Genomic DNA, 14317 nt, shown 5'->3' with positions numbered 1-14317 from the left:
CCATCAACATCATTAGTCGAATAATGGCGTGCTGTTTGCCGCCGACGGCACGCGTTCGGTCTGTGAATAGGAAAATCCAGTGAAAATCGATTCGCTGTGGTCTTGAACTCTCCGTGCCCGGAGAGGTCGCTACTATTAAGGCAGGGTCGAGGTAAATCGCCCCAAAATTGTTTGATCGATATTCGCCAGTCCGACGTTCCAACGGGGAGCTTGATGTGTCTGTAATCAGTTGGATGCTGGTCTCCGGAAATGGCTTCCGTTTCTTAGATTATGGCATCTGGTTTCATTTACGCACGCGGGATATTCATAATCGTTCATTATGTCTGAAGTTGTCTGTGCCAATTTTTATTTCGGTTGGTCATTCATAATTTTTGCGTTCGCGACCAGTTGGCGTCAGTCGGAGGCGTATGATCAAAGAACGATGTAAAACGTGGTATGGAACAGATATGGTTGTTAGATAACTCTTATAAATAGTTTTACGATATTACAGCATTTCTTATAATGAACGATGAAATATTTGGCTGAAAAATAAATGTAAGGCTCTAGGTATAAGTTCGTTTAGTGCAATGTCTTCAACTGTCTATGTAACGAGTTAGTGATATTCCATTCAACTTCTATTGCGTCAAGTATGTAGTACCAACTAATGTCCTAGCCAAGATGTGCAGCAACCAATCTGACCATATCGCATTTGAATCCGGGTTACAACGGTAACTCGTGTTCAAATGATTCACTACCCTCCACTTTTAATGCGCTTTCAATTTCAATTAACCGACTGTCTGATAATATTTCCTCTCCAACAACGGTTATATGAGTGCCAAGCAGACACAAAGAACCACTTGAATGTTGAGACATTGACTCCAAGAAGTGGCTTAGTCGGTGGTGACGCAGTTCAGTTGGACGGACACGTATGATCGCGATGCGGTTTTTCCAATAAAACATTCACATGGACGTGTACGGTTTGAACTTCACAACGTAAGCGTATTTTGAATGTTTCATTCAACGGCCACCAACAATGATTTTTTTTTTCAAAATTTTGTATTTGTTTTTTTTTTTATTTGTCTGAAATTTTGCATTTTCGATTGCGCGGATTCTACTCTGGGATTTTTTGAAGGGCTAATCAAAAAATGTCATAAAAATCTTTAAAACACATACTAAAACCTCTTTGTACACAGTATCGACAAATTTCATAAAAAGGAATAAGGCTTGCTGACGTTTGATCATCTGTCTCTTGCATGCAAACAAATCCTACCCTTCCTGTGCAAGAGAAAGATGGATAAACATCAGTAAGCCTTATTGGGCATAAAAGAATGTATAAAGAATGTAAAATAAAATATCGTAAGTTGATTTTCTTATAAACGTTTTCTGGTTAATTTTATTTGTATAACTCAATATGTAGCAATAATGGACACAAATTATAATTTTAAAAAATCGAGTCTGTCTAAAATGTTTCTAGTAATTGAAATTTGGTACGGCCATTTTCATGACATAATGTTTTACCGGAACTCGGCAAAAGTCCATATCGGCAACTCCGATGGCTTACGCGTGAACAGTTCACGATCATTATTTTTTTACTATTTTCTATTTACCTCAATGAAGCTCACACGATGCATCCTGATTTGCAGAGCCGATATTCATCTTATATTATTTATACCTATCTTATACTACTTACGTTTTGTTTGGATTCGCAGGTTGATTACACCGGCGAAATCTAGCTTAACTTTTCAAAAGGACCTAAGTAACATGTTTTTCGTGAATTAATTTGAATAGCGCAATCAACAGAACAACATGAAAGCTTTTAATTGCAGTACTCAAATTAATTCATGAAAAAATGTTACTTAGGTTCTTTTGAAAAGTTAAGCGAGAAATATTCTCCAGCGGTTACGATAAGTAACCATAAACGTGTACTCGTACTTGGAGCACGTCCATAAGCAGAACTAGTACACCGTTCGAAATCCCTGAAAAGAACTGCTTCAATGACTCGTTCTGGATAGAAATAACTTCTCCATACTTGAACATGTGCTCGTGTACAGAACCATGGCTCACCGAAGTGGGTAGATCATGTGCTCAAACGGTTACCGCATCGATATACAAGAATATCTTGTACGACTTTTCTTCACACAAAAGGAAGAAGGAAAAAATTAGAAAGACACAAAAAGGTAAAGAAAACATGCGAAAGGGAACAAGGAGAAAAAAAAATAAAAAGGAATAAGTAAAAAAGAAGAAAGTAAAAGGAAAGCCGAATACAAAAAAAAAAAAAGAATGAGGAAATGGTAAGAAAGAATGTAGAAGGAAGAATAACTGAGAAAGAAGGAAGAAAGTAGGAAGAACGAAAAATTAAGGGGAATGAAGGAAGAAGGAAGAAGAATGGAAGGGAGAAATATAGTAGAAGTGAGAAGGGAAAAGAATATCGGATCGAAAAAGGAAGAACTACAAAGGAAAAAACAGAAGAGATAAGAAAGGAGCAAGAAGGGAATGGAATAAGTAAACACCCTGATTAATCCACCTAACGGTGAGGGAGCCTTTCTTGTTCGTTCAAAATGGTTAAGAAATATAGGAGAAAAGTCTAAAACAACACTAATAAGTGGATATGTCTTATTTTTCATATTTGTTTATGTGCATTATAAAATTTTTCGTCGAGTGCCATAAAAGTGATTTTGTTTCGTAGTTTTGAAATTAGTATTTTGGTTATAACTTCTGATCCCATCGTCCAATCCGGCCAATTTTCAGTAGGAATCAATGGGATAGGATTCTGCGTCGAATTGTCAAATCGATGAAATCTAAATGCCGAAATAGGGAGCTACACTTTTTGCATGCTTTTACACAATAAACTGTATTTTTTCCATAACTTCTAAGCCCATCCTCCGACCCAACCAATTTTGAATAGAAAACAATGGGATAAATATCCCCGTTGAATGCAACTTGTTGCGAGTAAATTGGTGTAGGGTAAGTACAAAAAAAAATAGATATAATTTTTGCGCACACACACACATACACACACACACATACGCACATACAGACATCACCTTAATTCTTTGAACTGAGTTGATTCATATATATCAGAACGGGTCTCCAAGCCGTTTATGAAAAGTTTGTTTTTGGAGCGAACATATAGCCCTTACGTAGAAAGGCAAAAAGAAGAAGGAACGCAGAATGCATAAGATAAAAGGAAGAAGGAAGAATGAAAAAAGAAGAAAAAATAAAGGAGGAAGAAATAAGAAGACGAAATGAAGAAGCAAGAAGGGAGAAGAAATGAGGAAGAAGACAGAAGGATGTAGTTGAAAGGAAGAAAAAAGGAAAAACATGAAAAAAGGAAGAAGGGATAAGGGAGAAGGAAGGAGCAAGAAGGAAGAAGTTAAAAGGAAAAAAGAAAAAAGAAGAAAGAAAGCAGAATAAAAAGAATTAAAAAAGAAGAAGGGACAATAAAAAATGCAGTAGGTATAATGAAAGAGAGAGGATAAAGAAGAAGAAATGGAGAAGAAGGGTGAAAAAAGTAAAGAAGAAGAAAGAATCAGGAATAAATAAGAGGAAGATGCAAGATGAAAGATTTAAACAGGAAGACGAAAGAAGGATGAAAGAAGCTCAAAAAAGGAAGGAAGGGTGAAATCAGAGGTGAAAATTAAGAGATGAGAAGTGAGTAATGCTGATGGAGAAAAAATGAAGAAGAAAAAATAGGAAGAACAAGAATTAAAAAGGGAGAAGAAAGGAGTTAAAAGGAAGAAGGAAAGGGTATTTGGTAAAAAAAGAAGAAGGAATGTGAAATACAGAAAACGAAAGAAGAAAAAATAATGCAGCAGGAAGAATGGAGAAAGGAGAAGGACAAAGAAGGAAGAACAAAAACGCAAAAAGGAAGAAAGAAATAAGAAATATTTCTCATTTGAAAAAAGAAAGATAATGGATAAAAAAAACATTAGAAATTATGAAAAAAGGAAGTACCAAGAAGAAAGTGGGGAGAATAAACAAATAGAAACAAGAAGGAAGAAGAAAAGATTAGAAAGTAAAAAAGAAAAAGGAAAAAGGGCAAAAAAAAATAAGAAGAAAGAAGGATAAAGATGAAAGGAGAAGTAGAACGAAGAAGAAAAATAAAGTGAGAAGTCTTTAATAAAGAAATTCTTCTCCTTTTTAAAGGTGTGTTCCGCCGTGCCTGGCCCTCGCTGACACTTATGGGCATCATATCGTCATTTTTGAATCGACGCGCCCCGTCGTTTAAAATCTGTCACGCCGCTGATCTAAAAAATTTCCTCATCGATTCAAATTTGTACGCAGAATGTTCCGTGTAAATTCCGAAGAATCATAGAATGTCAAAGAAACTTCATTGACTTTTTTTTGGAAAAGTACTAAGAAGAATTCTCAAACTAAAAATAATTCAGAAGAATCCCAAGAATTTCCTTTGCAATTTCGAAAACATGTCTGGTTAAATTCTAAGTGAACTGCCGTGAAAGTTTGGAAGAATTTTCCTTGGAAATTTTGAAAAATTTGAGAGTACATTACGGAGATTTCCGAAGAGTCTTCCACGAAAATTGAAGAAACGAAATCCTTGCTAACTTCGAACAATTTCTTGTAGAAACTATTGTTTGTTCTTTGAGTAAATATTCAATTCTCTACATAACTCAACAATAATTTATTAAAACTTAAAACTACGACAATTATCCTTATAATCTAACGAAAGAAATCAAAAACGGCTTGAGTGTATGGCAGGTGAACTGTTCCATCGTTCGAGTGATTACTAACTGTCTCTTTCGCTTCGTGCTGAGCTGATCAATATGATGCAGATTAATATCGCTCGACAACCGATAGGTTGAGATGTCTTATTTTACTTTCCCTTCTATGCCTCGTTTTAGTTAGAGTAGATGTAGAACAGATACTGCTGTAGTGCTGATACAACCATGCATTACTTCTGTGAATGGTGCTCGTAGGCCTCATAGACAGAAGTCGCTAGACGACGTTTTGGAATCGAACAACTATAAAGAATTCTTCGTTGCTTGTAAATTCCGAAGGATTTCCCGTTAAAATCCAAAGAACTTCCTTTTTAAATCAAATTTTTTAACGGGGTAGTACCGTTTGGCCGATAGACGTTTAGCCGAACGCCACAGACCGGAAATTGCTTGGTCGAATATGTCATTTGGCCGAAATGGACATATCTATGGCTGTAAATAATTTGCTCGAAATAGTTGTTGGTCAGAAAGGCCCATTTAACCGAAAATGTCTTTTGGCCAAACGATTCTACGTTTTTGGCCATTTGATCCGTTCAGCAAATGACATTTTCGGCCGTATGACCCATTAGGCCAAATGGCCCTTTCTGCCAAACGACTATTGCGACCATAAGAATTACTCAACCAATTCGACATTTTCCCAATGATCAGTTCGGCCAAATGGAATTCAGCTTAACGACTTTCGGCGTAACGCGTTACGGACAAAAGGCATTTGTACAAATAGCTTTCCGGCGAATGACTCACAGCCATGACACGGGGTGGACCGATTATTGCATTTGGCCAAAAAACCGTTAGATCGAAATCCATCGAGCCGAAAATATCCTATGGCGGAAATGGGCATACGGCCAAAAATGTCAATCGGTCTAACTGGCAATTCAATCGACAAAGTCGTTTGCCGAATACGTCATTTGTCCAAAAAGAACGTTTGGCCGAAATAGTCGTTTGGCAGAAAAAGACATTTAGCTGAAAATGTAATTTGGCCGAATTAGACATAGCATAGTATAGTTACGGTGTACTCCGTAGATTGGACACTAGTGATACTCGTGTTTTTCTTTTAAAATCCCTATCCAAATTGCTATCACAAAGCAGGGTGGGTGTGATCCTTGATTTCAATCTAGGACAAAAATCACAAAAGCATGAGGATTACTACTCCTGGCCATGCCCATCTTCACCGTAACTTGGGAGGGGAAAGAAGTGTTGATGTGGTACTTAATTAATGAGAGGCCCCCGACTCAGCAACACCTTCATAAGTACCACGGAGCTGCATATAGGGGAAGGTATTCGTTGGGTCAGGATTTGCCTGTAGCTTACAATGTAACCATGGTAGATCTTACACTGTAACAAAACGCAAAGTTGTCTACCCAGCGTTACGGTATGTAATTTGGCCGAATTAGACCTACGGCTCAAAATGTCGTACGTCCGAAGTGGGCGTTCAACCGTGGAAGTCGTTTGACCGAATAGGTCTTTTGATCGGAATGATCGTTTGACAGTAAGGGCCTTTTGGCCGAAAACGTCATTTGGCTGAACGTGTTGACATGTTTGGCCTTATTACCTGTTCAGTAGATAACATTTTCGGCCGTAAGCTCGTTGGTCGTTGGTCGGGGCCACGATGTGGTGGGGTTTGACAGTGGGCGCTGTTAATAAATAACTGCATGTATCCGCAAGCAGACTCCGTTGAAGCGACCGTGTGCCGCTCAAAGCTCGTAACCCGGGTAGACGACAATGGCTCATTAACAGTAAAACGTGATATTGATAACAAAAATTGATATTAACTTGATTGAAATAAAAGTAAAAATAACAAAAAAATGTTCCGAAATATCATAAAAATATTAGGTTTTGCCATTAACAAGAACTTATCAATATCTTGGGCCATTAGTTTGTTCTTGTTAATAGCAAAACCTGATATTTTTATGATATTTCTGTCTATTTTTTTGTTGTTATTTTCGCTAGTTATTTTAACTCTTTTTTCAAACAAGTTAATATCATGTTTTGTTATCAATATCACGGTTTCTACCTGGGAAGCCCAAGTCCAAGGCTCATAAGAGGACAATGTTACCCAAGCAGCACAAATTGTTTCACTACTGAACATTTCACTGTGTTGCAACTATCCAAAAAGAACAATCTTTGCCGATGAGCCATTAAATATAACTCTGTTGCAATCTTAAAAGCGTTAGAAGTGGAGCCTTGGAAACATCCTTCGATTGCAATAAAAATGGAATAATGTTGAAAAACACTGCAGCGGAAAAAATAATAAAACAAAAATATAAAAGTGTATTCGATTTATGGATCTTGTGATTAATGGTCTTTGACTCTACCACAGCACCATTCATCACTTCGAAGTGACTGCATGCTGACTCACCATAAAAACCATACGATTATAAAGTTTTGTACTCGGGTTTCCTGTTACTTGATTGCACCATCACAGGAAAAAATGTGAGTTGTCAAAACGTTGAATGATGCTGAATTAAACATGAAGACACATTCAACTTATCTGCAACTTAATTTAAACAAACAATTAAATTTTGAAAGACGCATTGAAGTTACATGGTAAAAAATGTGCAACTTAATGATTTTGTATCGTGTTTGCAACATGAAGTGCATTATTCTTTGTTTGTTTGTTTCTAAATGTCAAACACGTACTGCATTGCAATTTTAATGAAACATTGATCACAATTTGAACGTTTTTGACATCTTGATGCAACTTTTTCGTGCTTTGATGTTTTTCCAATGCCTTTAATGAAACTGAATAGAAACGAGGTGATTTTAGGAAGATGTTGCGTGTGCTACTTGGGTAGCCATCCACCACGAAGTTTGTATCGGTTGTGACGAAATCGAGGTGGTTGAAGAATTTACCAAACTATCTACAAAACGCTCATCATACCGGTAGTCCTCTACGGACACGAGACCTGGACGATGCTCTTACAGGACCAACGCGCAGTTGTAGTTCTCGAAAGTGCTGCGTACCATATATGGTGGGGTGCAAATGGCGGACGGTACGTGGAGGAGGCGAATAAACAAGGTGGATCGATCAGGTTGAAGACGATTTGCGGACCCTCCGCAGACTGCGTGGCTGGCATTGTGCAACCATGAGCCAACCTGTATGGAGAAACCTTTATGCACTGTACAGTAGGGTGTCCCAAAAAAATCGATGTTCGAAAAGTCATGGTGCTCAACCCTGAAATGAAAGATATACCTGCCTGGATAATTTTTGTAGAACAAACCGAATTTCTAAAAAAACGTTTAGAGGTCGCGCCAGATCGATTTTTGAAAAATGAGCTTTTTTTAGGTCAAAAAACAAATATTGGGTCCTTTCACAATTTTTTTTCAGGGTCACCCATTCGTTTTATATTTTTTTATTTTTCTGTGGGTCTTTGCCAATATTCTCCATGAATTAGTTTTTAGTATTATACGTGTTTACAGACAGAAGAACTTTTTTAACATCGAAAAAAGCACATTTTTTTGACAAATTTTTTAAGTTATTTCATCCTTACACAAAAAATATTTTTTTCTCGTTCAGAAAAATTTACATACTACGAAGAGCTATTTATAAGGAGTATTTTCATAAAAAAATATCCAAGAAATGTTGTTCTGGGGCTGAGATATTGCAGTTTTAGTAAATAGTCAAAAAGTGTACAAATTCGGTACTTTTTCTTTACATATTATAATTTCATCAAGTTGCACCAATATTTTAATTTAAATTAAAAACAATTCAAAAGCAAATAAATGGGAATGTTTTCTAGGTAACATAGCTTTTATTTCCGATGGAGTTGGTTACCTGAATTACAGGATTTGGTCGGAGTATATGGATGAAGCCAGTTATAAAATGATAACACATCCAACAGTTAAGGTCACTCCTGACGGAATCCAAGTTTCAAAATGCTCGCGTTTTCGGGGGCACACCACTCAATACGGAGGCGGCGCACAACTGTCATTTTTGTTGATTTAGCTTTGCTGCGTCGCAGCATGCGTGAAATAATAAAAATGACAATTGTGCGTTGTTTCCGTATCGAGTGGTGTGCCCCCGAAAACGCGAGCACTTTGACACTTGGATTCCGTCAGGAGTGACCTATGTAGCAATATACAAATAATCAGGTTTACTATGATCTCTTTATTAGTTTTGATTCAATCATAGGATGCTTTTCACGGTATACAAAAAACAAGGCAGGCTCAGCACGTATGTAGACATTCAGTTTGAATGTAAACATGTGTCGTCACTACCATCTTCGCACAAGCTGAACTGAGACGATGCTCTACAGTCTCAGCATGCTTACTTTTGTACTCTAACATGTGGCATTAAAATATGCGTCACTCTTCTTACAAGCCTACCTTGATGTCTGTATACCGTGATGCTTTTGATATGTCATATGACAGTCAAACAATTTTCGTCGTACCAGTTCGACAGCTTTTCCATTCCACTTGAGATATTGGAAAAGTAAAAACGGAATAAACGTAAAGTAAAAATGGCAAAATGACACTTCAAGTGAGACGCATATTTTATCGCCACATGTTAGAGTACAAAAGTAAGCATGCTGAGACCGTAGAGCATCGTCTCAGTTCAGCTTGTGCGAAGATAGTAGTGACGACACATGTTTACATTCAAACTGAATGTTTACATACGTGCTGAGCCTGCCTTGTTTTTTGTATACCGTGAAAAGCATCCTATGATTGAATCAAAACTAATAAAGAGATCATAGTAAACCTGATTACTTGTATATTGCTACATATTAATTGTTGGATGTGATATCATTTTATAACTGGCTCCATTCATATACTCCGAAATCCTGTTATTCAGGTAACCAACTCCATCGGAAATAAAAGCTATGTTACATAGAAAATATTCCCATTTATTTGCTTTTGAATTGTTTTTAATTTAAATTAAAATATTGGTGCAATCTTGATGAAATTATAACATGTAAATAAAAAGTACCGAATTTGTACACTTTTTGACTATTTACTAAAACTGCAATATCTCAGCCCCAGAACAACATTTCTTGGATCTTTTTTTATGAAAACACTTCTTATAAATAGCTCTTTGTAGTATGTAAGTTTTTCTGAACGAGAAAAAAATATTTTTTGTGTAAGGATGAAATAACTTCGAAAATTAGTTAAAAAAATGTGCTTTTTTCGATATTTAAAAAGTTCTGCAGACTGTAAAAACGCATAATAACAAAAACTAACTCATGGAGAATATTGGCAAAGATCCACAGAAAAATAAAAAAATATAAAACGAATGGGTGACCCTCAAAAAAATTGTGAAAGGACCCAATATTTGTTTTTTGACCTAAAAAAAGCTCATTTTTCAAAAATCGATCTGGCGCGACCTCTAAACGATTTTTTAGAAATTCGGTTTGTTCTACAAAAATTATCCAGACAGGTATATCTTTCATTACAGGGTTGAGCACCATGACTTTTCGAACATCGATTTTTTTTGGGACACCCTACTGTACAGGCCACTTCGGCCTTAGTCTGGGAAAATAAATAAATAATAAAATTACTCTAAAGTGATGGAATTAAATGGGATAATAAGAAAACTCATCTTGTGACCAATCATTTTTCTACTTTACTGTTGTTACTCAAACTTTAGAATTGTACATCTAACGAGTATTACACAAGTTTTAGGCACGTAAAGTAGGATCTAAAACATACAGGAAATCTTTCCATAATCTAGCGGTCAAATTTTTGAAATTTGAAATCAAATCAGTTTAGCTCCATTTGACTTCATTTGAATTATTGACATCGAATAGTAATTGACAATTGACATATTCACTTTTACGTGTCATGGAGGGCTGTCCCAGTTATTTTTATCAATTTCATAGATACTGCAATGTTGGAGTAAGAAAACATATCAGCAGTGATAAATGTTCGTTCAAATAACTGCTTATCACATAGTAAAAAATGGCAGATGTCACTTCAAGCGTATGATCAATCTTCTACCGCACAGGTTCTACTAAAAGCTTAGAATAACAGAAAACACAGCCAATTGCCGTTTGACAATATCCAAACACAAGTCCCCTTCCACAGCCATGGCTCTTGACTTGGGACAATCTGAGTCATCCATAGCCCCAAATAGATAGCGGAATAAAGGCAGAAGTTGTCTTTGCGCCACTTGAATCACTGCGGTCTGTTCGCTCAATGAAGCGAACCATAGTCAGTAGTGTTTCAAGTCGCAAAAGTGAATGTTCTCCACTACGTACGAATAGTTTAGTAACGGTGTACTTTTGTTCTTCATTGCGTATATTCTAGAGCCTGGAAATACCTATGCCGCAGAGGAAGTAGACTATGGCCAGGCATGATGGCGGTGGTGATGGTTATGGTAAGTACAAAAAAGCTTTTAACAGTTAAAAATAGATGAATTCATGTTGTTATTTGATATAAGAATTTCATTTAACAGTTATATAGTTTGTGCAACGAGTCATAAAATACGAGTTTCTCCAGCACATGCATCCAACGGGGTTGAGCTAGATAGATATATACTGGGGCTATCCATATATCACGTGGACAGGTTTTAATCAGTTTTAGATACTATACTCCCCCAGCGTGGACAATTGCTCGTAAAATTCGAAAACTTGATATGTCAACAGTTAGTACTTCGCATCAAACATTTTGATTTGGTATGAAATACCGAATAAAATGGACAATGTTGTGGAATTGCTATGGTCTGTACTTGAAACATGAAAGCAAAGGGCTTACACTAATTTGGGTGCAATTTGAGAAGCAAATACGTGAACTATTTGAAGAATGTATATCAATTCGCAGCGCAAATTCCTGTACTAAATAACAATCGGACCAACACTATGTTTTCATTGTTTTCTTTATTGTTATTATCTGACCTCATCGGTCATAAATCCTTAATGATGCCTGGTTGAGCTGCCCACATTTTTTTAACCTGCTCAAATAGGTGCAAAAATCCTGCATCTTTTGCAAAAAATATAGAGAAGTCGAATACATGTCTTAAACTGGACCGTGATTCGACCCCACCACCTTTCAGCCACTCATCATACCACCAGGCTGACAAAGGCCCCAGTAACAGTAGTTTGGCATGATTGCTATTAAATCATCCATACTCGCCGATTCCAGGATGTCTTCGTTCCAGTCGTTATCTGTGTTTGCTATCTCTTATCTTCTGTACTCGGGAGTCCCATTCGCCCACTTCTGTATTCTGAGATTATTTGGAATGTTTTCTTCTAGCATACAAACTAAGTGTCAACAGAGCTTAACATCTCCACAGAATGGACACACTTCGTGATTTATACAACAGTGACGCATACAGAGGCCGACATAATAAATTTCCCCATGAATAAAAATCTTGCAGTTGACTTCTCCAGGTTCGGTGGGTAAATATCATTGTCATTGTCATATAAACTAGTGTCTGCATTAAACGTAGCTAAGCTAGTATCGTTTTGCTATCTCTAAAAAGGTCAAAAACTAACTTTTTTTTACTTGTTTATATCTCGTCCATCAACTCTATTTGAATTTGCATTATTCATAATGCGTTTTAATTTTTTTTTCGAGTTCTACATAGGGGGAATGACGGCTTTGGCAGGTTTTGTTCTATTAGTTTTATTATTGGCAGGGGGGTTTTTTATGTCTGACTATGCTCAAATTTGGCGTAAACATTCTTTGCTTATCAAAGAACATTGTGGCCAAATTTCATAAAATTTGGTCGACAAAAACCCCCCTGCCAACAATAGAACAAAACCTGCCAAAGCCGTCTTTCCCCCTATGTAATTTGACCATGTTGGAAATAAAACTTAGAAGCTAAAGGAGAATATCATCACATTCAGTACAGTGAAAAATTTATATTTATTGAAAAGTGTTGATTTATCCATAGTCCTATGATGAGACTGAAACATAGAGTTACATAATAGCAGAGAGGCAACATGCTTGCACACGTGAAAACGATGTTTATAGGTTGATGCCATTGTTCGTCTGGAAAACTAGTGGAAGAAAAACGTATGTTAGCTGGAAACCCTTCCATTACTTTAGTGTTGGTATAGAGAGTGTGTGGATGCGTATGGAGACGCATGGCTCATTAAAGGTCAGCATTGCTAATTTTTGCCTCTCAAAATTGTTTCATCCAAATATGGAAAATTGCAGTTTTTTACGTCTTCCGCATCTTAAGATACTATTTTTCTCTAACTAGCCTAGTTCACATATAAGTGAACGATTTTAGTGTTGATCCAGCAACCCGGTAACCAGTCGCACAGTTGAGATCCAGGTAACCAATGGGGGTCTTGTTGCCGGACCTGTTGTCGTTCAATGAGCTGCTCTCCGGAGATGCTAAACTAGGCTCAAAACGAGGACCCAGATCCCAGAAATCGCCAATTTATCCACTTTTTCCCTCTAGTTCAGCGGTTCTCAACCTTTTTCTTGAGAGGTACCCGTTAGAACTTTTGCGTATATTGAGGTACCCCTTATTTTTTCGCTGAAAATGAAAATAAGCGTAATTCATAGAATATATGAAAAACGGACCGGAAAACTAACGTGACATTTGACTCTCCTAAATGATGTCTGAAATTTTCGTTTTTCCGTGAACGAGCCTCTTGAAAGGAGGCTTCCGAGCCTCTTGAAAGGAGGCTTCCGAGCCTCTTGAAAGGAGGCTTCCGAGCCTCTTGAAAGGAGGCTTCCGAGCCTCTTGAAAGGAGGCTTCCAAGCCTCTTGAAAGGAGACTTCCGAGCCTCTTGTAAGGAGGCTTCCGAGCCTCTTGAAAGGAGGCTTCCGAGCCTCTTGAAAGGAGGCTTCCGAGCCTCTTGAAAGGAGGCTTCCGAGCCTCTTGAAAGGAGGCTTCCGAGCCTCTTGAAAGGAGGCTTCCGAGCCTCTTGAAGGAGGCTTCCGAGCCTCTTGAAAGGAGGCTTCTGAGCCTCTTGAAAGGAGGCTTCCTGAGCCTCTTGAAAGGAGGCCCTGAGCCTCTTGAAAGGAGGCCCTGAGCCTCTTGAAAGGAGGCCCTGAGCTCTGGAAAGGAGGCCCTGAGCCTCTTGAAAGGAGGCTCCTGAGCCTCTTGAAAGGAGGCTCCTGAGCCTCTTGAAAGGAGGCTCCTGAGCTCTGGAAAGGAGGCTCCTGAGCCTCTTGAAAGGAGGCTCCTGAGCCTCTTGAAAGGAGGCCCTGAGCCTCTTGAAGGAGGCTCCTGAGCCTCTTGAAAGGAGGCTCCTGAGCCTCTTGAAAGGAGGCTCCTGAGCTCTTGAAAGGAGGCTCTGAGCCTCTTGAAAGGAGGCTTCGAGCCTCTTGAAAGGAGGCTTCTGAGCCTCTTGAAAGGAGGCTTCCGGGCCTCTTGAAAGGAGGCTTCTGAGCCTCTTGAAAGGAGGCTTCTGAGCCTCTTGAAAGGAGGCTTCTGAGCCTCTTGAAAGGAGGCTTCCTGAGCCTCTTGAAAGGAGGCTTCTGAGCCTCTTGAAAGGAGGCTTGAGCCTCTTGAAAGGAGGCTTCTGAGCCTCTTGAAAGGAGGCTTCTGAGCCTCTTGAAAGGAGGCTTCCGAGCCTCTTGAAAGGAGGCTTCCGAGCCTCTTGAAAGGAGGCTTCCGAGCCTCTTGAAAGGAGGCTTCCGAGCCTCTTGAAAGGAGGCTTCCGAGCCTCTTGAAAGGAGGCTTCCGAGCCTCTTGAAAGGAGGCTTCCGAG

General features: G+C 38.2%; 1 protein-coding gene across 5 annotated transcripts in view; it reads left to right on the top strand.

The window, feature by feature from the left end:
* LOC134226382 (choline transporter-like 2) overlaps window positions 1-14317 on the top strand; it is a 94120-nt gene that overhangs the window by 37790 nt on the left and 42013 nt on the right. For all 5 annotated transcript variants that reach the window (XM_062707137.1, XM_062707133.1, XM_062707135.1 and 2 more), the window contains one exon: window positions 10953-11022. In XM_062707137.1, the coding sequence (XP_062563121.1) occupies window positions 10989-11022 (34 nt within the window). In that variant the 5' untranslated portion in view covers window positions 10953-10988. The remainder of the gene's footprint in view (window positions 1-10952; window positions 11023-14317) is intronic.

Source organism: Armigeres subalbatus, chromosome 3, assembly GCF_024139115.2.
Source record: "Armigeres subalbatus isolate Guangzhou_Male chromosome 3, GZ_Asu_2, whole genome shotgun sequence".
In the NCBI taxonomy this organism is placed as follows: domain Eukaryota; kingdom Metazoa; phylum Arthropoda; class Insecta; order Diptera; family Culicidae; genus Armigeres; species Armigeres subalbatus.
The sequence above is the reverse complement of the archived record's forward strand: the minus strand, read 5'-3'. Positions and strand labels throughout refer to the sequence as shown.